Genomic DNA, 22,969 nt, shown 5'->3' on the forward strand with positions numbered 1-22,969 from the left:
CCCTATGTCACTCTTAATAATGTTATTCGACCAGTAAAAATAGAATTTAATCTCGCGTTAAATTTACGTTTTTTTCATTTTTTTTTTAAATTAGGTTTAGGATTACATACTAAGTATAAAATCACAAAAAGTTGACAGATTCATGTGGAGCTTCAAGCGCCATCTTGAAAAACATTTCAGCCACAACAGCCGATATTTTGGAAATTATGTAATTTAGGGCAAAAGTTAATGAGACCATTATTGTGGAGAATAAAACTTCGCATTTGCATTGCATTATTTCCTGTACACTTTTTTTGTAAAACTTACCGTTTACGATTAATGGTCCATTTAATGAACCCGTAGAAGAGACAGTTTTAAGAGTGTTTTCAGCGTTGGATTTTATACTCAGTAAGTGATGTTAAGCCTTATAAAAAAAAAAATTGGAGCGGAAATTTAGTGCGAGGTTGGCCAAAAAATGGCTACTTTATTATTGGCCTGTATGCAAAGACGTGGCGAGCTTAACTTGCGCCCGGGCCACAATACCTTTTTAGCCCAATTTACCCCCTTTCCCATTTGAAAACCGTTTAAAATTATATAATAATAATAATGTATGTAAAATATACTCGAAAATTAATAAATAAATAAAGTAAATAAAATCCTCTCCCTAATTTATTGCCTCAGCCCTGCCGGTAGAAAAGACGTGCCATTTCTTATGTCATGACGTACCATTCGTATATTTATTTACGATCGAATTAACAATTATTGTATAACACTAAATTTAAAATATATTCCAGAAATCAATTATAACAAAAATAAAAATTATCCACCATTTTTTGTTTGTTTTTCCCGGTGCATGATACCCCCCCCCCCTACTTGCCTCCCCCCCTCACTACGCCACTGCCTATATATTACATGCCGATAACATTGTACAAACAATTTTACTAACCCAAGTCTCTCTACTCGATATAAGATTACTCGACGGTAGCGCGGATGACGACGTCCCGTATTCAAATCGCAAACTAGGGTTAGATACCAGTTGTTGGCGGTAGTTATTGGCACGGCAATCGGTGGTGTGTTTTTACCGGTGAATGTCGCGTTATCAGTAAATATGACGGAGAATATGAAAGTTCTCGTGTATTCGAATGATTATCCCGAAAGTGGATTGAGTATTCTACGCGAACAGTATGTATCACAATTATTTGCATTATTAATAGAAATATTTAAAAAATCAAAAAGTTTTTTTTAACACTGGTACTTAACAGGTATTTTTTATATTAAATAACCATCATATATCAATTCTATTTTAATTTTAACTTGTGATTTTGCATATTTATATAACAAGTACACATTGTGTGCCTATTCAATCAATTGTTAAAAATGTAATTTCTGCCATTACACCTACGAAGATTTGTCATTTAATGCTTTTGATATTGTTATACTGATATACGTAATTGTATATACATAATTAATCTTTCACGGTTATTATCAATACTTTTACTTATACTGGATTTACCGTGATTGTCATTTTGAAATCCCCAATATTTTGGCATTGTTACGGACACCACATTGACGGGCCCGTTGCTGAAATATTGGTAATTTTTAAAATCACAATCGCGAGAACTCGCGTATAAGTAAAGGGATTCATAACGTATATTATTGTTAACTTGCGACTGTAAATAATTGTTAAACAGGTTATCGCAATGGGTAATATTTTATAGACAGTCACATATTAAATAAAATTTAATTTAATGAGGGTAGATGTAACCTAAATGTAACAATATCAAAAAATTAACAAAATTGTGAAATCGAGAGTTAAAATGGTGCTTTCTGATTTGTTTTTTTTTTTCTATACCTATATATTGTGTTAAACATAAATAGTAATATCATATTTTAGTTTGAGGATATTGGCCTGGAATAGTAATAATTTAATTTTAACAATAAAAAAAAGTAAAGAAAATTAAAGTTTAACGGAATTAGGCCCAGCGTGGTGATTATAGGCAAAACACATGAGTTTACGCCATTTTTGCACGAACTTGTGGAGGCCTGTATGCAGTGGACTGTGATAGGTTGAAATAATGATGATGATGATGATGATGGAATTAGGTCATTGAAATACACACTAATAACTTAATTAAAGTAAATAGGTATACTAAAACTAAATAAATAAATAAAATGAATTAAATCAGTTTCACAGTTGTTCAAAACCGACACCCAGATTTCGAGGCAGAAAACGTTACTGAAACAAATAAAGAACTGCTCGAACTTATTCCTGGATCATCAGCTCTAGTATGGATGTCTCCAAATCCCATCCAGACGGAATTACTGATCGCAGCTGGTAAGTACTCACTCTCGCAATTGCGGCAAACTTCCAATATATCAATAATATATAATGTGAGTGTAGTAGCTATCTCTGTTTTCAAAATGTTTAGTTATAATTGTGTTTGCTCGCGAAAAACAGACTTTAATTACATCCACCAGTAATACAATGTGGGTAGATGAAAAAATAGTCAAGTAAATACGAATTATTAGCGAATAGCGACCCGCCCCGGCTTCGCACGGGTGCAATGCTGATACTAAATATACTACAGAATGTCTTTATTTTTAGTATGAAGCTAGCTTATAGCATGGGTATTAACGTAATAACAACATTCAAATATGCGTCGTTAGATTAGACGTTGTTACAAAATGCGTTGAAGAAATAAAGGTTCACTGCTCGTTCCCCGTAGGTGATAGCGTGATAATTTGAATCCTATATCTTGACCCGACTTCTTAATAATATTCGTGCCAAAGGACCCCGCACAATTTGTATGGAAAATGGCTCTCGGCTAAATTGGCTGAAATTTTGCATAGGGGTAGCTTTCAACATGCTGATCGAAAGTCTCAAGGGGCACCAACCCCCAAGTTCAACCCACGACCCTCTACAACCCCCCAAACCCCCAAAATGCACTTTACAATAATCGACTGCAGTTTTGCGAAGAAATAGGCACCAACATGCTTAACATAATTCTAAACTATACCCCCTCAAAATAGACCCCCAACCACCTACAGATCAACCCCCCACTCCCACCAACCCTTATTTTAATTAGCTCAAGTTTTTAAAAGAGATGAATATCAACATGCTGGTCGAAATTCTCAATCGACATCCCCCCCCTAAAATCAACCCCGACCCCCCACACAAACCCCCAACCACCCTAAAATTGAGTAAAGACTCGTGAATGGAGTAGATGATCAAAATATTCAGAATCAAGAAAAAGATGATGATGAAGAAGTCATTTTGCGCTATTATTGCACCTGCCAGAGTGGAGCACGTACGCTAGGTACTTGCGCGCATGTTGCTAGCGTCTTATGGTATTTAGGATACGCCCGACACCAACAACATATTAAATATCCAGATGAATCTTTACTTCATACTACTCTAGATGCTGCACATCGTGAAGTACAAAATCTTAATATCGAAATAATTAACGAATTAGAAGGGGTGGGCGGATTGTAGAGGATTAGGTATTGGGGGTATGAGATGGAACCGTGGGGGTCTGTGCACGATTTGCAGTGGGTTTGTTCACTGAGATTTTTGACTGGCATTTTGATATCCATCTCTTTCAAAAACTTAAGCTAATTAAAATAAGCGTTGGTGGGAGTGGGAGGTTGAGCTGTAGGTAGTCGGGGGTCTATTTTGAGGGGGTATAGTTTAGAATAATGTTAAGCATGTTGGTGCCTATCTCTTCGCAAAACTGCAGTCGATTATTGTAAAGTGCATTTTGTGGGTTTGGGAGGTTGTAGAGGGTCATGGGTTGAACTTGGGGCTTTGTGCCCCTTGAAACTTTCGATCAGCATGTTGAAAGCTACCCCTATGCAAAATTTCAGCCAATTTAGCCGAGAGCCATTTTTCATACAAATTGTGCGGGGTCCTTTGAAATAAATCCATGCAGTACTTTTTGAGTTTATCCCGCACATACATACCTACAGACAAACAGACAAATTCTAAAAACTATATTTTTGGCTTCGATATCGATTCTAGATTACACCCCAAGTATTGTTTTAAAAAAATATTGAATGTACAGATTTGACTTTCCTACCATTTTATTATATCTATAGATGTATAGATAACTCAAATCTCAGATCAGTCAGATCATAATTAACTTTCAATTTAACCATGTGCTCTACTACTAGCGCCAGCTTACGATTAAAAAAAGAATCTTCAATCAACCCAGTAAAATCTATCAGGTATAATACAACGACTGTTGATGAAAAAATAGTCAAGCAAATACATATTATTAGAAATAGCTCAAAATGTACCTGTCATATCTCGATTATATTTAAATGGGAATACATAACAAGCATCACCTTTCGATTAAAAAAGAATACAAACGAAATGAGAACTCCGTTGAGAGATGAGCATATTGTTGTTATTATAACTATTATTATATGCCTTCAATAAACAGTAAAATATGACTCATTCGCACAATAGCGCTATAATATTAACCGCGGGTAAAATGTCCGCACGTAACAAATATTTGTATAGGTCCTACAGGCGTTTATGGCATACGTGCTCTATTTTAAGGTCCCCAACTAAAGATGGTGGCAACGTGCTCCGCTGGTTACAACAATTGCAATATCATGGAACTGAAAACTCGTGGTATCAAACTATCGGACGCGGCCAACGTCGTGAGCTCTATTGTATCTGAAGTTGCTGTCGCACTTATCTTTGAAGCGGCTAAACGATTCGCGGTCCATTTGAGACCTTATCGCAGGTAATCTAGATATAAAACTTTTTTTGTTATAGAATCTCGAAAACGGATGTTATTACGCGAAGATTTTTCTTATTGGATTCTAAAAAATAGTCGAAGAATATCATTAGTGCAAAAACAAATTCAAAATCAAAATATAATGTTATTCATTCGAATAATGGATTTCTATCTATCTTATGCTTATATTATTCAAATAAATAATTCATCACTTCAGCCTAATACAGTCCACTGCTGGACATAGGCATCCACAAGTTTTCGCCAAAAATGGAGTGAACTCACGTGTTTTGCCCATAGTCACCACGCTGGGCAGGAGAATTGGTGACCGCGGGGCTGGCTATGTCGCACCGAAGACGCTGCTGCCCGTCTTCGGCCTGTGTATTTCAAACCCAGCAGGTAAATGGTTATCCCGCCATCGGTCGGCTCTTTAAGTTCCAAGGTGGTAGTGTTATCTAATAACTATTAATAATAACAATGTTATCTTATAACTGTGTTATCCCTTAGTCACCTCTTACGACACCCACGGGAAGAGAGGGGGTGACTATATTCTTAATTCCGTAACCACACAGCACAACAACAAATAAATAATTACTATAATGATACTTTTAAGGGTTGACTGGGAAATAGGTCCCGAACAACCTGGACAAGAAATAAGTGGAAGCACTGTAGGAATTGTTGGCCTCGGAAGCATTGGACAGGCGACTATTAAGAGGTTATCTGGCTTTGAAGTTGAAAAATTCTACTACACTGGACCTAGAGAGAAACCGGAAGGTGATTAAAATATTTCATTAAAATAATTGTGGCAATTTATAAATTTGATAAAAAATCAGAAGCTACATCACCATGTAAAGAAATATTTAGAACATTAAAGTTTTTAGAATCTATTTTTTTTCATCATATTTACAATTTTTGAAATTTTGATAACTATTTAACGATCAATCTATATATTTATTGTTGGATCAATTTTTTTTTTTTTTTTCAATATACATCCACGGGCTCGAAATGCCCATGGCTTTTGTTAAACATGCATTATAATTATGTTAATACCACAGGCGATTTGTCATACAAACTACAGATCGACATTCCTGTGACTGCTTAATAAAACTAGGACGCGATCCGACGCTGACGGTTTTTTTTCCCTTACTACTTACTACCTAAGTACTCTTTAATCACTCATTATTCATTCATTCATTATTTCTGAACATTTTATTAACTTTCTTATCGATGTCTATATTTACACTTATTTGATAGACTGCTAGTTAGCATATATGTATTATGGATCAATATTAGATTTTCCTGAAATGTACCAAAAAAATCTTGTAAAAAAAAACACAAGGAACATTCTCGTAAGCCCCATTACGATAAGACTATTTAAGCGAAGCAAAATAAAAATCATTAAAAATAAACTGTACGAAATGCTTTCCCACAGCCAGCAACTTTAACGCACAATTCACATCTCTCGACCATCTGCTAAAACGAAGTGATTTCATCGTGTTTTCCGCGCGCTTAACCAGTGAAACTTACCGCATGATCAACAACCAAAACATCAAGAAGATGAAGAGGACCGCCGTCCTCATCATTGTTTCACATGGAGGTAAAATGTCTTATTTATTTTAATATTTACTTCTGTGATGTTTACGTATTGTGAGTTCATTTCAGAAATAGAGTGCTGTGTGGCTACGGCACCAAAGAATATAGCCACCCCCTCCCTTCCCGTCGGTGTCGTAAGAGGCGACTAAGGGATAACAAGGTTCCACTACTACCTTGGAACTTAAGAAGCCGACCGATGGCGGGATAAACATCTAACCGCTGGCTTTAAAATACACAGGCCGAAGACGGGCAGCAGCGTCTTCGGTGCGACAAAGCCAGCCCTGCGGTCAGCAACCCGTCTGCCCAGCGTGGTGACTATGGGCAACACACATGAGTTCACGCATTTTTGGCGCGAACTTGTGGAGGCCTATGTCCAGCAGTGGACTGCAATAGTCTGGAATGATGATTTCAGAAATAAATTTAAGTAGAATTCATATTCATTATAGATCTTGATGACTTAGATATCCTGATATTACATTGAGTATGGGATATGATTGCTTATTTATACTTATTAACTATGACTAAATATGATTACAGACTTAATAGAGATACCCGCTTTATACGCGGCTTTGAGGATGAAAAAAATTTTTGCGGCGGGAATCGACAACTGCACACTTGCGTCTATAGCAAAGGATCACAAGTTGTTGGAATTAAATAATATAAGTGAGTACAATACGAGAAAGATAAATAATAAGATAGATAGATAATAAAGTAAAGCTGTTTTGTTTGATTTTTAATAAATCCTAATTAGGATCTGAGGCATTGGCTGAATCTGCTCCGACTTTTTGTTTTGGGAAGAATGCTTAATATTAATAGGTAATGTTTACAACCTGTATATTTATATTGTAATATTCTGTATGTTTCTGTGTAAGTTTGTTAGAATGTAATCTAATTCGTTCTTTATTAAACCGCTAGGCGATCTCCAAATCCATCATTGTTTCTTTTTTTTTAAGTTGATCATAATAGCTAAGTTGGTCTACAGTTTCTATCTCCGTAGCCTTGTTTACCTGTGGCGGATTCATTGGGATTATTTTGACCTATTATGGTGTTAAAATCTCCCATGACTATAATATTATTTTCTGAGAGTCGTTTCGCTTTGTCGATAGTTCTGTAAAAAATTCCAGTTCCTCATCGCTCGACGCCTTCTTTGAAGCGTGCACTTGAATCATACTTAATTCTAAGCCTAGCTGCTAGCTTATTGATATTCATCCTACTTCCAAATACATTCTTATTATACATAAACTAACTGACTCGACATCCGTTGTCTTGCCGCTAAACGCTTTTTAAAAATAGGGGTTGATCATAGAGGGTTGAAAATGTAGGGTTGTATGTATTTTTTAATATTGTATCATAAAAAAATAAAAAATAAAAATAATTATTCTAAAAATTAAAAAAAAATTAGGGGTGGACTACCCTTAACATTTAGGAGGATGGAAAATAGATGTTGTTCGATTCTCAGACCTACCTGATATGCACACAAAATTTCATGAGAATCGATCAAACCGTTTCGGAGGAGTTCAACTACAAACACCGCGACACGAGAATTTTATATATTAGATTACAATTATTATTTTAACTGCTTTTATTAAATTAATTATATTAAATATCAAAATTCCTTATAATTTGTAACAGTATTAAACAAAACAAAAAGTTTTAGGTTAAAATTTGCGAATAGAAATATCTCAAAAAAACAATGAAAATTGATAGTGAAAAAGAATAATACATTAAAAAAAATTATCTCTTGGATATCGTCTTCTGTCAGATTTATCCGTACCTGGTGGAACAGGCAATAAATATACGGTGTTTTGTTTTGTTTCAGTTGTTTTGCCCAATACGGGTGCTTCGGCTGAGCGCGTACTTAACGAAGCGGCCGTGCTCGCAGCTAAGAACGTCGTCAACGGACTTACCGGGAAACCTTTGATTACTCCTGTCTTACCTTAATTTATAATAAAAAGGAAAAACCTCACACACAAACCTCGGTTAAAAAATAGGCATTTATTTGTTAGTCGTAGTGATCGACACGCCCGAAAAGATGTAATACTCAAAAACGACCACAAATTAACATTTCCTACGTGTCGACTCAGAAAAAAAAGTAGTTCATTTATAGGAATGTCTATCTTAATATATAATAAGATTCCGGCTGCGGTTCAATCTTTACCTTTACTGACGTTTAAAAAAATTACTACCCTCCCTGTAATTGATGACCCCGAATTTTGACCCGCCCTGTAAATAGATACAGTTACCAATTGTGAGCAGGTGGCATGTGGTGGTTTTGGCACACATGATTGGCTGTCTTGTGTTTGTCCTGATCATTTCATTGTCATACTGTTGCGTTTTTATTTTATATATGACTTTAAATTTTTGAAAGAGTACCAAGAGGTTTTTCCTCCGGCTTTTTTTCTCTCGGCCTATACTATGGGCATTACTTTGTATTATTTGTAGTAATATTTACTAAGGCTGAGGATGAAATAGGAAGATATATCTACCGAGACACTAGAAATTTTGAGTTACTTAATATTTTGACTATAAGAGGAAATGGTACCTGAGAGACTTGATAAATAGGTTTTTGAACAAAATGTCCCTGTCTCGCTGTATGCTGCCGCCGCGCCCTAATACAAAAAAGGGACAACTGCAGCTCAGACCGTTTCAGGTAGATAATTAGTGACCAAAACAACATTTCGCAGTCGACTATTTTCTCCCCAAAACATGCCAATTTTTTTAATTTTTTTTATGTAACTAAAAAAACCTTCAGCCCTATGTTCCTATGTTCTCATTTTTTTGTAAATATGCATAATTTTTCTTTAATGAGTGTCTGAAAATCTATAAAAAATTAGGTAATATTTCTAGGTTTTGAAGACTCCTACTCTCTATGATAATAAGAATATGAAAAAAACCAAAATATAGGGGCATGGTCATGGCAGTTAAAGGTGCTATGTTAAAAAAATATTTGATCTAGTGTCATTATCCAGGGAGAAAACAGTCGACTACGTTTGTATGGAGAAAGAGCCGGTATCCTTTCCTCTTCAGGTTGTTTATAACATTGGGTACATCACCTAAGTTTGTAATATACCTAATGTTAAGATGTATTTTTCTATTTTATTGCTTGATATTTTTGCCACCTTAACTTTCTTGTAGTATTGTGTAGTTTTTTTTTTGTAAAAGATATATTTTGACTATCGTTAATTGTGTGTATCACCTTATGGCGAAATGGACACTAAATCTAAATGTGTCTGTAAAAATTGTTAATAAATAATTATTTTGAAAAACAAAACGTACTTAGGTATTTGTAATTTTTTACTTGATATATATGAAATTTTTTAATTAATAATAAATAAAAAAAATTTACTTGATAATATGATAATAAAGAAATTATGAACTGCCACTGTTTTTTAATCGACTTCAAAAAAGGAGGAGGTCAGTCAATTCGACCGTATATTTATATTTTTTTATGTATGTTCGGGGATAACTTCGTCGTTTATATGATTTTTTTTTTGTTAGAAAGGACATATCCCAAGTGTGGTACCATGATAAGAAAACCAGAATCTGATGATGGGATCCTAGAGAAATCGAGGGAAACCCTCGAAAATCGTAGTGACGACTAGTGCATTTGTTAATTTTTTTCGTCTACTTACGTTGTATTACTTGTCAATTCTGTATGACTACGGCACTAAAGAATTTAGCCACCCCCTCTCTTCCCGTGGGTGTCGTAAGAGGCGACTAAGGGATAACAAGGTTCCACAACCACCTTGGAACTTAAGAAGCCGACCGATGGCGGGATAACCATCCAACTGCTGGCTTTGAAATACACAGGCCGAAGACGGGCAACAGCGTCTTCGGTGCGACAAAGCCAGTACTGCGGTCACCAACCCGCCTGCCCAGCGTGGTGACTATGGGCAAATCACATAAGTTCACGTTATTTTTGGCGTAAACTTGTGGAGGCCTATGTCCAACAGTGGACTGTTTAGGCTGTAATGATACTTGTCGATTTAATTGAAGTCGGTTTTTTTTCCGTTTGCGAGCAACACAATTATTGGTTACATACAAAATCCTTTCCCTTGTTAACTCACTAATATTTTAAATCCAAATGTAATTATATATGATTGATTGTTTGAAATGCTATATTAAACAATTGTGGCATAAGTTTGCTTCCATTCCAAAAATCAAGAAATGAACTTTTATATATAATATTTATTACATTGATTTTAATACATAAATGTTAACTTGGTACGGGTAGTCCGGGAGAGTTTAACCCCTTTTTACTCTAACAGGCATAAAACTGATATATAATTAAATATATGAGACTAGCTGACCCGGCAATCGTTGTCTTGCCGCTAAACGCTATTAAAAATAGGGGTTGATGGTAGAGGGTTGAAAATTTAGGGTTGTATGTATTTTTTAATGTTGTATCATAAAAAAATAGAAATTAAAAATTTTGTCTAAAAAATAAAAAAAAAAATTTAGGAGTGGACTACCCCTAACATTTAGGGGGATGAAAAATAGATGTTGGCCGATTCTCATAGATACCGGATAAGCACAAAAAAATTTCATCAAAATCGGTCAAGCCGTTTCGGAGGAGTATGGCAACGAAAACTGTGACACGAGAATTTTATATATGATATTTAATAAAATGTAATATGATATTTAATTAAATATAAAACAGATATATACAAGGTTTAGGTAAACAAAGTTATTTTAAACGTACTACTAATTCGAGATGTAAGTAAGTTTGATTTTTTTTTTGGATTGTGGTTGAAATGTTCCCTTCGGAGAATTGACCATAGTGGTGACCATATATAATTGTAAAGGGAAAATAATAAATATGTCGTAAAAATCTATCTTGAATATGTAATAAAAATAAAGACAGCAACATGTTACTCATTCAAGAAAATGCTGTAATAATAATACTCGAACGCGACGGAGTCCGGCTCTACTGGGACCTGCCTATCGCCACAGACAGGACGATACTGGCGAACAAGCCTGATATCGTGGTGATGGACAGGGCACGGTCGAGGGTATTTTTAGTGGACATCACCGTCCCGCATAACGACAACCTCGTGAAAGCCGAGTCTGAGAAAAAACGTAAATATCTGGATCTGGCGCACGAGACTGTCGACATGTGGGGTGTGGGGTCCGCTGAAATAATCCCTATCGTAATATCTGCCAACGGTTTGATCCCGGTTAGCCTCGCTCACCATCTGAGGCAACTGGGGATCCGGGACGGTTCGCTCGCAGCCAGGATGCAGAAGGCGGTGTTACTTGACTCGGCTAGGATTGTCCGCCGGTTTCTCAGCCTACAGCCCTAACCCCCGGCCGTTTGATTTCCCGGCGGGCGTATTCCTCCACCCGCTTATATTTATATATGTAAGTATAAGTAAATTTACTATATTATATATATAAGTAGTTATTATAATATATGTATCTATCTGCGGTCACCAACCCGCCTGCCCAGCGTGGTGACTATGGGCAAAACACATGAGTTCACGCTATTTTTGGCGTAAACTTGTGGAGGCCTATGTCCAGTAGTGGACTGTAAAGGCTGCAATGATGATGTATCTATTATGTATTGGGCAATAATAATAATAAATATCTACACAATACACACACGGTCGTCTGTTCCTAAAGTAAGCAACTTATTGCTTATGTTATAGATAAAAGCCGAGTGGTATAGCTACTTTTTTTTCGATAACCATACTTATACTCGTAAATAATACATATATAAATATATAAATAAATATTTATTACACTCAGAATCGGGTAGGCAATCGAACCCACAACCTTGGAGCAGAAAGCAGGGTCACTACAAACTGCGCTAACGGGCTAGTCGTCATAAATACCTCTCTCATACACTAAATGAAATGGATTCATCACTTGAACGAGTTTTGAAGTCCATAGAGGAGCTCTTCTTTGCTAAATAGCCGGATGGAAGAGTTTGAAAAGCACATCCCTGCTACTGCACCATCCAATGCGCCAATAAGATAGACATAACAATAACCCATGACCAAAATTCTCCCTCCTACCTTCGGTCCCGTTTCCATCTTCTTCCTACCCCAACACGTTCTAGAAGGTCTTGCATCACACGATGCTAGAAGTTCCCAGACATAACACCAACTTCCTTATCTTCCTTGCTTCCTTCACAATACGTGCTGCAACAACAAGTGGTCCAAATAAGCACTTCAATTTATGCTTGCAAAGACTAGTTAAGGAATCATCTCTTCGCGAAGTCATTAACCTCTCATAATTGTTATACTCCTAATGTTTGTATTTGTGTATGTATGAATGCAGGTAATAATGTATGTATATGTACATGAATGTGTGTATGTAGTTAAGTATATAATTATGTATTTTATATTACTAATTTTGAATGTATATATTACAGAAAAAGTATGTTTTTTTAAAGTACAATAAAGAATATATATATTCTTAATATACAAAATTTTCGTGTCGCGTATTTGTTATATAAAACAAACTATTTCATAAAAATACAAAAACATTAAAAACAAATTACACATTATAAAAAGGCATCTTCTCTTATGATGATATGAATTCAATATCAGTCTTCAATATTCCTGATATGTAAAATAACATTTTTTTTTAAATATATTTCAAACATATAAATTAATATAAACATGTATAATATTATAGCAATCCACTAAAAAGGTCAACTGTGAGTTTTTTTATCTTTAATGTCAAGGTTTTCTTTATCTTCATATGTCATCCCAACGCATATATCTTGAACATAATATCTCTTGCACGAAATGCGGCCTTATGTTTACTTGGTCTATTTTGCATACAAAACAATACCAACGGCTATCAAACTGCAGACCTTTATCCAAATCAACTTCACTGCTATCAGTATCTCGCTCTCTCTTCGGACTTCAGATAACCAGAGTATGCTTCACTTAATGTGACTTAGTTCTACTTCAAGTTCGGTGATGTGATGCGACCGCTGCCGTAGCCAGGAATAGTGGGGCTGCCGGGAAATGAGGGCCAACATTTTTGGCGCGAACTCATGGCTACCATAGATTGGTATCTATGGTGTCAGCGTGGTCGCTGGACAGGCGGCTTTATGACCGCAAGGCTGGCTTTGACGCACCGAAGACGCTGCTGCCCGCCTTCGGCCTCTGTATTTGGAAGCCAACAGCTATATGTTTATCCCACTATCGGTCGTCTTTAATAGCTTAAAGGTGGTAATTGAACTATTTGATCTCTTAGTCGCTTCTTACGACAACCACGGGAAGAGAGCGGATGGCTATATTCTTTACTGCCGTAACCACGCACAAAACTTTTATTTTCATATGTGGTCTATATTGTAATTTCTTCTTCTTTTTTAACGATATTTTTTTCTGTTCGACTGTTATTTGTTACGACCATCTGCCGATGCTGTTTTACGCCCACTATCCTGAAGAATTCTTTTTTTCGTTTTCCCGACACTAGCTTTTTCCGTATTTTGTTCCTTTTGTTGTTCTTTTTTCGCACACATCCCATTACCACTGGGTGTTAGATCTAATAGTCTTTTCCAGCTGAACAATTTTTGTCCAACTATCTAGATGTTTTTTATAATTGTAACTGCATACAATCAGGTAGTACACTTGTTTGCCGACCTAGTTGTATAAAAGAAGATAGTTTAATTGCTTGTATTCGAGTTAGGCTATAGTTCATTTTACTACAGGTGTATACTATATTGGCGTAAACTCATGTGTTTTGCCCATAGTCACCACGCTGGGCAGGCAGGTTGGTGACCGCAGGGCTGGCTTTGTCATAAGTTCACGCGATTTTTGGCGTGAACTTGTGGAAGCCTATGTCCAGTAGTGGACTGCGAAAGGCTGTTGTGATGATGATGATATTATGTATACTCTATTAAAAGCTTTTCTTTTACAATCGTTAAAATTTGAGATTCTACTAGATAGAAGAGAAATTTGAGAGTCTACTAAATACAAATCTACCCTTATCGTCAAACGCTACTGACGTTGTATTTTTAATGTATCGACGTAAAGTGGTTCTGTCTATGCTATAATTTCATCGCAATTTTTGTTTTGTGACTCTTCTGCGGAAGGTCCTTTTGTTTTATATTGAAATGGCATGGCACAAATACCTGAAAGTAACACAACATATTCAGTTTTCTGTAAAACTTATCCGAGGGTCAGTTCCACCACTGATCATGTCTCCCGTGTTTATTAATTCAGTTATTTAGATTTGAAAGTTGTTACTTACTTTTACATTTATTAGAGAAATGTTAAAATGCCAAAAATTCTATTTTCTTATCAGAAACTAGAAAAATATTTTTCTTCGCTCACTTTCAAACCAGCGTAATGGCAGCCAATATAGCATCGTAAATGAGTAAAGCATTAGTAGAGCTAGTAGTAACCTGTTACCAAACCAGATGGCGCAAATTTTTTAATAATTCGATCGAAGTGAAGCAGCTCTCCTCCCTAGGTGAGTGTCACGGGCTTCCACTAAATTCTCATACTTTCTTTTCTATACATTTATGTATTTTAACCTAGACACATTCCATCAAAGCGTTCATTGCTGATAGATCTATCTGGATCCAAATAACCCAGATAAAAACAGATCGTGGCGGTGGACTCGGCCCAGCACACACAGGTGTGCCCGAGATGGGCGGCGCTGCGTCGCGATCTGACGACAGTCCTCGGAAAGGAATTGTCACTGCCAAGCGTCATCACCGCGATGCTCGACGACGATGAGTCCTGGAAGGCGATGGTTTCCTTTTGCGAGACAGTAATGTCCCAGAAGGAGAATGACGAGCGGATGAGAGAGGAGGCTGCCGACGACGCCTCCATCCGCTGGCGACGAACATGGGTGCGTAGGAGGCGCTACTTAATGCGCAGAGGTTTTGGTCGGTATATAATAAACAGATAAAAATAGTTGAAAATTGTATGAAAATTTTGGAATCCCTGTTTCAAACACACAATAGTTTACAATAATTTCTCATACAAAAGCATCGTTTTTTATTTGGAATTTTCAGCGGGGTTACTAGAGCTGATTACAAAAGCTATCTCAATCATTTAAAAAAATACAAAATATTTAAATGCATAGATAAATAAAAATCCGATTAAAATATAATAGTAAATAGGCAGAATAGACTTAATTTTCCTATACATAAGCTGGAAATTTAAAAAATTGTAATTCAATAACGCTACATTCACCCACGCTGGTTTATTTTAATTACAGTTAGGTACGTTCTATGTGATATATAAACGTATCGTCTCTGGCATTGAATTCATAAATCAGAAGTCAATACACGGAGAACAACAGAGTTACTTGTTTCAGTTGATAAAAATATTAATCTCGAGTGATTCTTCCACTGATAAAACAAAATATTACGTGAACATCAAAATGTTACGTTCTGTCATTATCGCGGCAGTTGTTAACGTATTTTTGCCAGTGAACGACGCGTTGTCCTTAAATATGACGAAAAATCTTAAAGTTGTTGTGTCTTCGAACAATTATCCCGAAAGTGGATTGCAGATTCTACGTGAACAGTATGTATTACCATTATTTACAATACAAATATCAATATCTCACCAAGTATAAAGTAATTTAACTTACATACTTTTTTAATTAGTAGTACCAGTACGTAGGTTAAGTAAAAACTTCTATACTACTGTGAGTAATAATCTATAACGAATGACCAATAGGCAACTTAGAAAATCAGCTGTGCTTTAGGTTACTTTTCTTAGAGTTCTTTATTTCCAATTGAAATTAATAATTTGTAAACAATTAATGTTTATACATTAACTACATTTATAGTTCTTTAAATAAAAACGATTAAAAAAGTGTGTATACTTATGTACGCACGTAAAAAGTTACATAGGGTATGTTCCGACATGCATTTATAATTGATAGTACTACAACAACATTAAAAATTAAAATTCAGTCAAAAAATCCGGCTGACACTGACAGTATACGGAATTGCGTTCCTTTTTAAATAGTAACCAGTATGGCTGGCTATATAGGAACGGCTTTACAGTATACTAATTTGATGTCACACTGCTCTAAAGTGGTCGCAATGCATATCGATCGGAACACAGCCCTATACATATTACTTACTTCATTGGTTAGCTGACTTCACGTTGCTAACTTCTTCTTCGTTGACTAGCTAACTTCAGGGTTTCAGATTTTACTCGAACTAATAATAATTTAAATGAATACATAGAAATTATTTTATTTCATAAAACGATCTAATCCGTGTTATACGCGTTAGGTTAATTTTAAATAGAATAATTTATTAAATAAAAGGTTTTAGTGTATAGATAGATTTTAGTAAATATAAAAAAAGTTTTTTTTTTTTTAAATATTGAAAATTTTAAAATACACAAACAAACCATGCCCAAGTATACTGACATTATTAAACATTTTCCTCTTAGATTGTTTAATTTCGTAACTCACTAACTGTACCAAGCACTTGTTCAAAGATATAATTATGTATCTACTTTCATATTTATACCTATTTATGTTTGTTTGGGTGATTGCCACGTTTATTGTTTTTTTGAGGTCCCTATATTTTTCCGCAATGTTTCAATCGCCATGATCACGGGGATCTTCGTGATAAGTGCACGTGGTAAGCACCCGAATAAGTATAAATTTAAATATGAAAAGTGATCGCGTTTGCTTAAAACAATATATTATGTAAGTACTTAATGAATTTATAGACAAAAAGTGGCCTATGACTTATGGATGGGCTTATTTACCCTAGGGCCAAAAGGGCCTGCGAAAGGGGACGCAAGCCGAGCGAGCATACGTGATATTTTTACAACAATGGATGACTAAAAAAGTGTGTGTGAAAATTTTTTTAATATCATATCAAAAATTGGCCGCTCCAGCGGTTAAAGCGAACCGTGGCGCCGTAGCGAAAATAAAATTATCATATCAAAAATTTCGATCTAGCGGGTACATCGTTCCATAGCTTAATTGGCTAGAGCGCCGACACGGTCAGTCGAAGACGCGGGTTCGATCCTCGCTGGAGCGGTCAACTTTTGATATGATATTAAAAAAATGTTTAGAATTCCTAATGTGTGGGTAACACAAAAATAAAATCGTACATATTAAAGTGTGTGTGCGCGCAATTCACACACGGCAGCAGTGTAACTTTTCAAAAGTCGTAGGAAGGTAGGTCGTTGCGATTTGTTCTATCGACGAATCACGGTCTCGCGAAAAAGGTCTTAAGCGCCATGCAAAACGCGTCTCTTACGCGTTTTGAAGAGTAATGCATTTTATCTCATTGTCTTCTATATACATTTATGTGTTCTTTCGCTATCGTGACGCATTTTCGTTTTATCGAGTTTCAAATCACAATGATTCTAAAGGAGTTTCATTTCAAAAGGTCAGCCGAAATATATATTATCGGATTATTTCATGGAATAATGGAATGGGCGGCCTAAGAATAAAAAGGTGTGTGTTTACAAACAACAGAAATGAAATTTCTGAAAAGTAGCCTACGAGAGTGAGATAGACATATGTTTGTTTCTTTATCGTGTCGCATTTTTGTTTCATCGAATTTCAAATTAAAACGATTTCTAAAAAGTTTCACTTCAAACAAAATCAACTAAAAATTAAAATGGCCCAGGGCGCTGAATCTTAAAAAACACCACTGGACTGGACCTATCTCTTACCTCAAGATGGATTTACCTGGATTAGGCTAAATGTCAATAAAATTAAGAAAGTAATCTATACATATAATAAAATGGTAGTAAAGTCAAAACTGTACATTGAATATTTTTTTTAAAAGAATACTTGGGGTGTGATCTACAATCGATACCGAAGCTAAAAATATAGTTTTTAGAATTTTTGTCTGTTTGTCTGTATGTATGTCCGGGATAAACTCAAAAAGTACCGCATGGATTTACTTCAAATTTAGCACGAATATTATTAAGAAGTCGGGTCAACATATAGGCTACATATTATCATGCTATCACCTACCGGGAACGAGCAGTGAACCTTTCTTTCCTCAACAAATTCTGTAACAACGTGTAATCTAACGACGCATATTTGAATGTTGTTGTTATTATTTTACTATCCCCAATTCCTCCCAGAAGCTCTGGTCACCTTACTCACCAACAGAAACTCAACACTGCTTGAAAACAGTATTAGTACACAAACAGTAGTTCAATTCAGTTATTAGTAGGTATATTAAGATGACTAAAAAACAGTTTCACAGTTATCAAGAGCCCAAATACTCATTTTGGCGAAGAAGGCGCTGTAAATAATATGGAACTGCTCAAATATGTTCCTGGTGCATCTGCTCTTGTATGGATCACTCATTATCCCATCACGAAGGAATTACTGGACGCAGCTGGTGAGTACTGTTACAAGCGCAGCAATTCTCCAATATAGGTACCTACATAATTATGAATGGGTATAGTAACTATTTTTTTTAAATAATGTATTCAATAAAAAGTTTTTAAGTGATTCCCTATTTACCTACTGCTTCAAAAATAGGCTTAAATTCATTTAAAATTTTAAATTAATACCTTTAAATACCTACCTATCAAAGGTTGGCTTTTGGGAATGGCATTATTCACATAAAAATCTCCGAAAATCGAAAATATCAAGAATTGTCTCTACTCAACGACTAAAAATCACGATGTAATTTTTGTAGACGGAAAGATAAGCTATCTATAAATTATATTATATAATTATATTATATTTAATATATATTGGCAGACCGAAATATGATACTTACTATTATTACTTTTACTTATTATTTATCATGACATCCATTACTGTATTTTAAACGTAATTTTCGTTAATCGCATACCTATTTAAAAAAAAAAATAACAAATTAACATACTACATAGGTCCTCAACTTAAAATGGTGGCCACGGTTTCCGCTGGTTACAACCACTGCAATGTTCCGGAATTGAAGGCTCGTGGAATCAAGCTAGCGAACACACCCAACGTCCTGAGTTCTGCTGTTGCTGAAATTGCTGTTGGATTAATAATTGGGACGGCTAGACGATTCACAGAGAATTTAGAAAATGTTCGTAGGTAATCTATTCGAGGAACTTTTTTTATTTTTATGACGTAATTGCTAGTACTAATTTTGTTATGCGTCATTTTGTTTTCAAAAAAATTGGATGTGGTTTTTAATAGGGTCTCGAATATTACTGTAAAGAGCTCGGTTAATACTAAATTATTTTGATAACATTTATATAAATTAAAATTGATTTTTGTCTATTTAAAATTCTAACACAAGAAAATTACGTTCTCGATACTGTTTTAAGGGGTGAATGGATATTAGATTTCGACAAGGGTCTCGGACAAGACATTAGAGGCAGCACTGTGGGAATCATCGGTCTCGGTGGTATTGGACAGGCGACTGTTAAGAGGCTGTCCGGCTTTGAAGTTGGTAAATTCCTCTACACCGGACATAGAGAGAAACCAGAAGGTAAATAAAATATTTCTATAATAATAATATAAATAAAATATATAATAATATTTCTATTTTCACGTCTCAGTTTGCTTTAAAGCTTCATCACTTCAGGCTATTCGCGCCAGACATCCCGGTTTTCCGCAATCCTCATCCAGCCTACACCGGCAATCTTACGTAGATCGTCGATCCAACGGGCCGGAGGACGTCCCACGCTGCGTTACAAAAAGCTTAAAGCTTAAAACCTTAGTTTACACATTATAATAAACGAAATCTGTTGGCCAACCTATCTCATCGAAAACGTACGAGTGAAATTACCGCTGGGGTTTTCGACAGCTTTTTGTTGATTCGAGTTCTTTTTATGGGTTAGTGGCAGCTTCTCATCAGCATATCTTGTAAGAATTGTATTATTTAACATCTTTTGTAGGAATTGTAGGTAGGTACTATAGATTTTAAGTAGATACTTTATTCCAATTTGTATACACGTGCTGTGGTCACATCTAGTCGGAAATACATAGTTCATATTCATTTTCATAAAAAAAAATAAAGAGTTGGTTTTGTAAGTAGTAAAATGAAATAGTTTAGAATGTTCAAGTATTCTCATTAAGGAGCTTCGGAATGATATTTTAATACGGCATGAAATTATTCGAGACAAGATGACAATTATTCAAAATAACCTTCACAAAATATTTTTCCACAGCCAAAGCCTTGAACGCCGAATTTACATCTCTCGACAATCTGTTAAAACAAAGTGACTTTGTGGTATTATCCGTGCCATTAACCGATGAAACTCGCCACATGATCAACAGCACCACCCTCGGGAAAATGAAGAAGAACGCCATCCTCATCAATGTTGGACGTGGCGGTAAAATATCTTATTTATTATATATATATATATATATATTTACGTTGACTTTTTAATTAAGTTTGAGAGGAAATAACAATCAACATAATTATGTAAGTATTTATATTATTTTTATATTTTTGGTATCCTTTATAATCAGGGTCGAAACTACCTAAGGGCTAAATGGGGTTAAGCCCAGGGCTCCGTGGATACAAGAGCCAAAAAGGCTCATTTCAAAATAATATATGATACTCGCTTTCTCAAAGTCTAGAGCCTTGGCCATGAAACTGCGGCATAGTTTTTTTTTTTTTTTTTTTTTTAATTTAACTATACAACTAAAAATCAAAACGGATTTGAGTGAAAAGAAAGAGTATAAGGAACTTAATAACTTAATACAATAAAATGTGTCAAGCAATTATGAATGCTTAAGACTTCGTATGATTTATTTTATTATAACTGCATTTCGTTTTTTAGGATGACCTTCAAGTACAAGTGTCGCAATCGTCTTTCCATTCATTTTAATAACGCAATATGATTGTGTGTAATACAAACATAATACAAAGAGATAGGTAGTGATATTAACGGTACAGTTAAAAATGTTAAAAAAAATAGCACTTAGGTACAATTAATTAAAATAGTTGTTGTAATAATATTCATGTACTGTGTGGCTACGGTACTAAAGAATATAGCCACCCCCTCTCTTCCCGTGGGTGTCGTAAGAGGCGACTAAGGGATAACACAGTTCCACTACCACCTTGGAACTTAAAAAGCCGACCGGTGGCGGGATAACCATCCAACTGCTGGCTTTGAAATACACAGGCCGAAGACGGGAGGAGTGTGGAGGTTATTATAATAATAGGTTGTAAAGAAGGTCTGACATTTGCTCGATATCTTGTTTCTCTACTCATTTGCGCTCGTTGTTGTTCCCCTTTTTTCTGGTCATGAGTGGCGGCTTCGAAGCTGTAGAACCACAATCGGACACGGTCGCGCCAAGAAAGGTGGAATTCGAGGCGAAAGCGAAATATTCGCGATTTCTGGTGGCTGGCCAACGGTGGCGGCTGCGGGCAGGGATTTTCAATTGACAATCCGCAATGTAACACATAAAAAATGGAACAGAATTAAGAACCTCGATTTTACCTTAGAAATGCTCAATACAACACGTATCATTTGTATCCACGTGTTATACATGTGTAACATAAAAATTAAACTTACTCAAAAATTTTATTACAGATTTGGTAGACCAAGACGCCTTATACGAGGCATTGAAGAACAATGATATTTACGCAGCGGGCCTCGACGTCACCACTCCTGAGCCTCTGCCGAAGGACCACAAACTTTTGTCACTTCCTAATTTATGTAAGGACGTTTTTGCATTCCGTTTAACCAATGAAAGCCGAGTTAAGTACTATACAATTACAAAATGAAAAATTCAAAATTAAGGGCTAATGTTCCAAATTGAACAGTTCGTGAGCAAAACAAATCGTTTTTTTTTTTTTTTTTAATTATTACTTATTATTTAAATAGGAACCGGCCTTTATTTTCATTTTTATACGTATATTTGTTTGGAATAAATTTTTTTTAAAACATTTTTTTAATACATAGGTACAGTTGATCGTAAAAATTACAATTGGTTAATACAAGTAATACTTATTTATTAATAGTAATCAGTTCTTGCGTTTTGAATCTCAATTATATAATTTCATTAATAAAATTATAATTTTGAAGTATACCTACTATTTACTAAGGATCTGGCTATTTCACTTGCTTTAATACATTTTTATTTTATTCGAATATTAGATTTGCAATTTTGTCCGAAATACCGAAATTTTTACAAATTACAAATTTGTATTCTTAATGTAATGTTGTTTTCGTCTCGTTTTAGTCGTCCTACCTCACATCGGTAGTGCGACGGTGCGCACACGCAACGATATGGCCGTGCTCGCAGCTAACAACGTCGTCAACGGACTTACCGGCAAACCTTTGATTACTCCTGTCTTACCTTAATTTATAATTAAAAGAGAATTTACTGTAATAAAAGCAATTTTCTTGTGATATAATATATATTGTATATTTCTCAAAAAAAAAATGTTATATAGAAAGAGAAACGTCATAAATTTTATTCAATAATAGAAATATTTGAATTATTAATAGTTTTTCATAACGTATTGTTGACTAATTTTTCCGAATTACATACCTAATAAGTTATATGCCTATTATGACTCTATTAATGCTCCCAAAATTAACATTCATTAGTATTTTTCAAACAATTTACTGAAAATATATTTTAATTAAAGAAATTTCGAAATACCATTTTTTATTATTACACAAAATCCGTTCTACTTTTGCTAAATATAATTTTAAAATTAAAATGCATTTCAATTATTTATTATTCATATTACCAAGACAGTTTTACATTTTATTCCC

The 22,969-nt window shown here is 35.1% G+C and overlaps 3 protein-coding genes across 3 annotated transcripts; all 3 read left to right on the forward strand.

Moving 5' to 3' along the window:
* The first annotated feature begins 1,087 nt into the window (after positions 1-1,087).
* Positions 1,088-6,795, forward strand: LOC123660184 (glyoxylate reductase/hydroxypyruvate reductase-like). Its single transcript, XM_045595284.1, has 6 exons — positions 1,088-1,161; positions 2,166-2,314; positions 4,541-4,730; positions 5,335-5,495; positions 6,154-6,318; positions 6,761-6,795. Exons 1-6 carry the CDS (start codon positions 1,088-1,090, stop codon positions 6,793-6,795), a joined length of 774 nt encoding a protein of 257 aa, XP_045451240.1.
* Positions 6,687-8,302, forward strand: LOC123660098 (glyoxylate reductase/hydroxypyruvate reductase-like). Its single transcript, XM_045595206.1, has 2 exons — positions 6,687-6,977; positions 8,134-8,302. The coding sequence occupies exons 1-2, from the start codon at positions 6,842-6,844 to the stop codon at positions 8,253-8,255; spliced, it is 258 nt and encodes an 85-aa protein (XP_045451162.1). The 5' UTR covers positions 6,687-6,841; the 3' UTR covers positions 8,256-8,302.
* A 7,366-nt stretch (positions 8,303-15,668) lies between these two features.
* LOC123660185 (glyoxylate reductase/hydroxypyruvate reductase-like) lies at positions 15,669-22,852 on the forward strand. The gene is made up of 7 exons (XM_045595285.1): positions 15,669-15,814; positions 18,482-18,627; positions 19,130-19,319; positions 19,556-19,719; positions 20,402-20,566; positions 21,776-21,901; positions 22,428-22,852. Exons 1-7 carry the CDS (start codon positions 15,669-15,671, stop codon positions 22,547-22,549), a joined length of 1,059 nt encoding a protein of 352 aa, XP_045451241.1. The 3' UTR covers positions 22,550-22,852.
* Positions 22,853-22,969: the final 117 nt, after the last annotated feature.

Source organism: Melitaea cinxia, chromosome 15 (assembly GCF_905220565.1).
Source record: "Melitaea cinxia chromosome 15, ilMelCinx1.1, whole genome shotgun sequence".
In the NCBI taxonomy this organism is placed as follows: Eukaryota; Metazoa; Arthropoda; class Insecta; order Lepidoptera; family Nymphalidae; genus Melitaea; species Melitaea cinxia.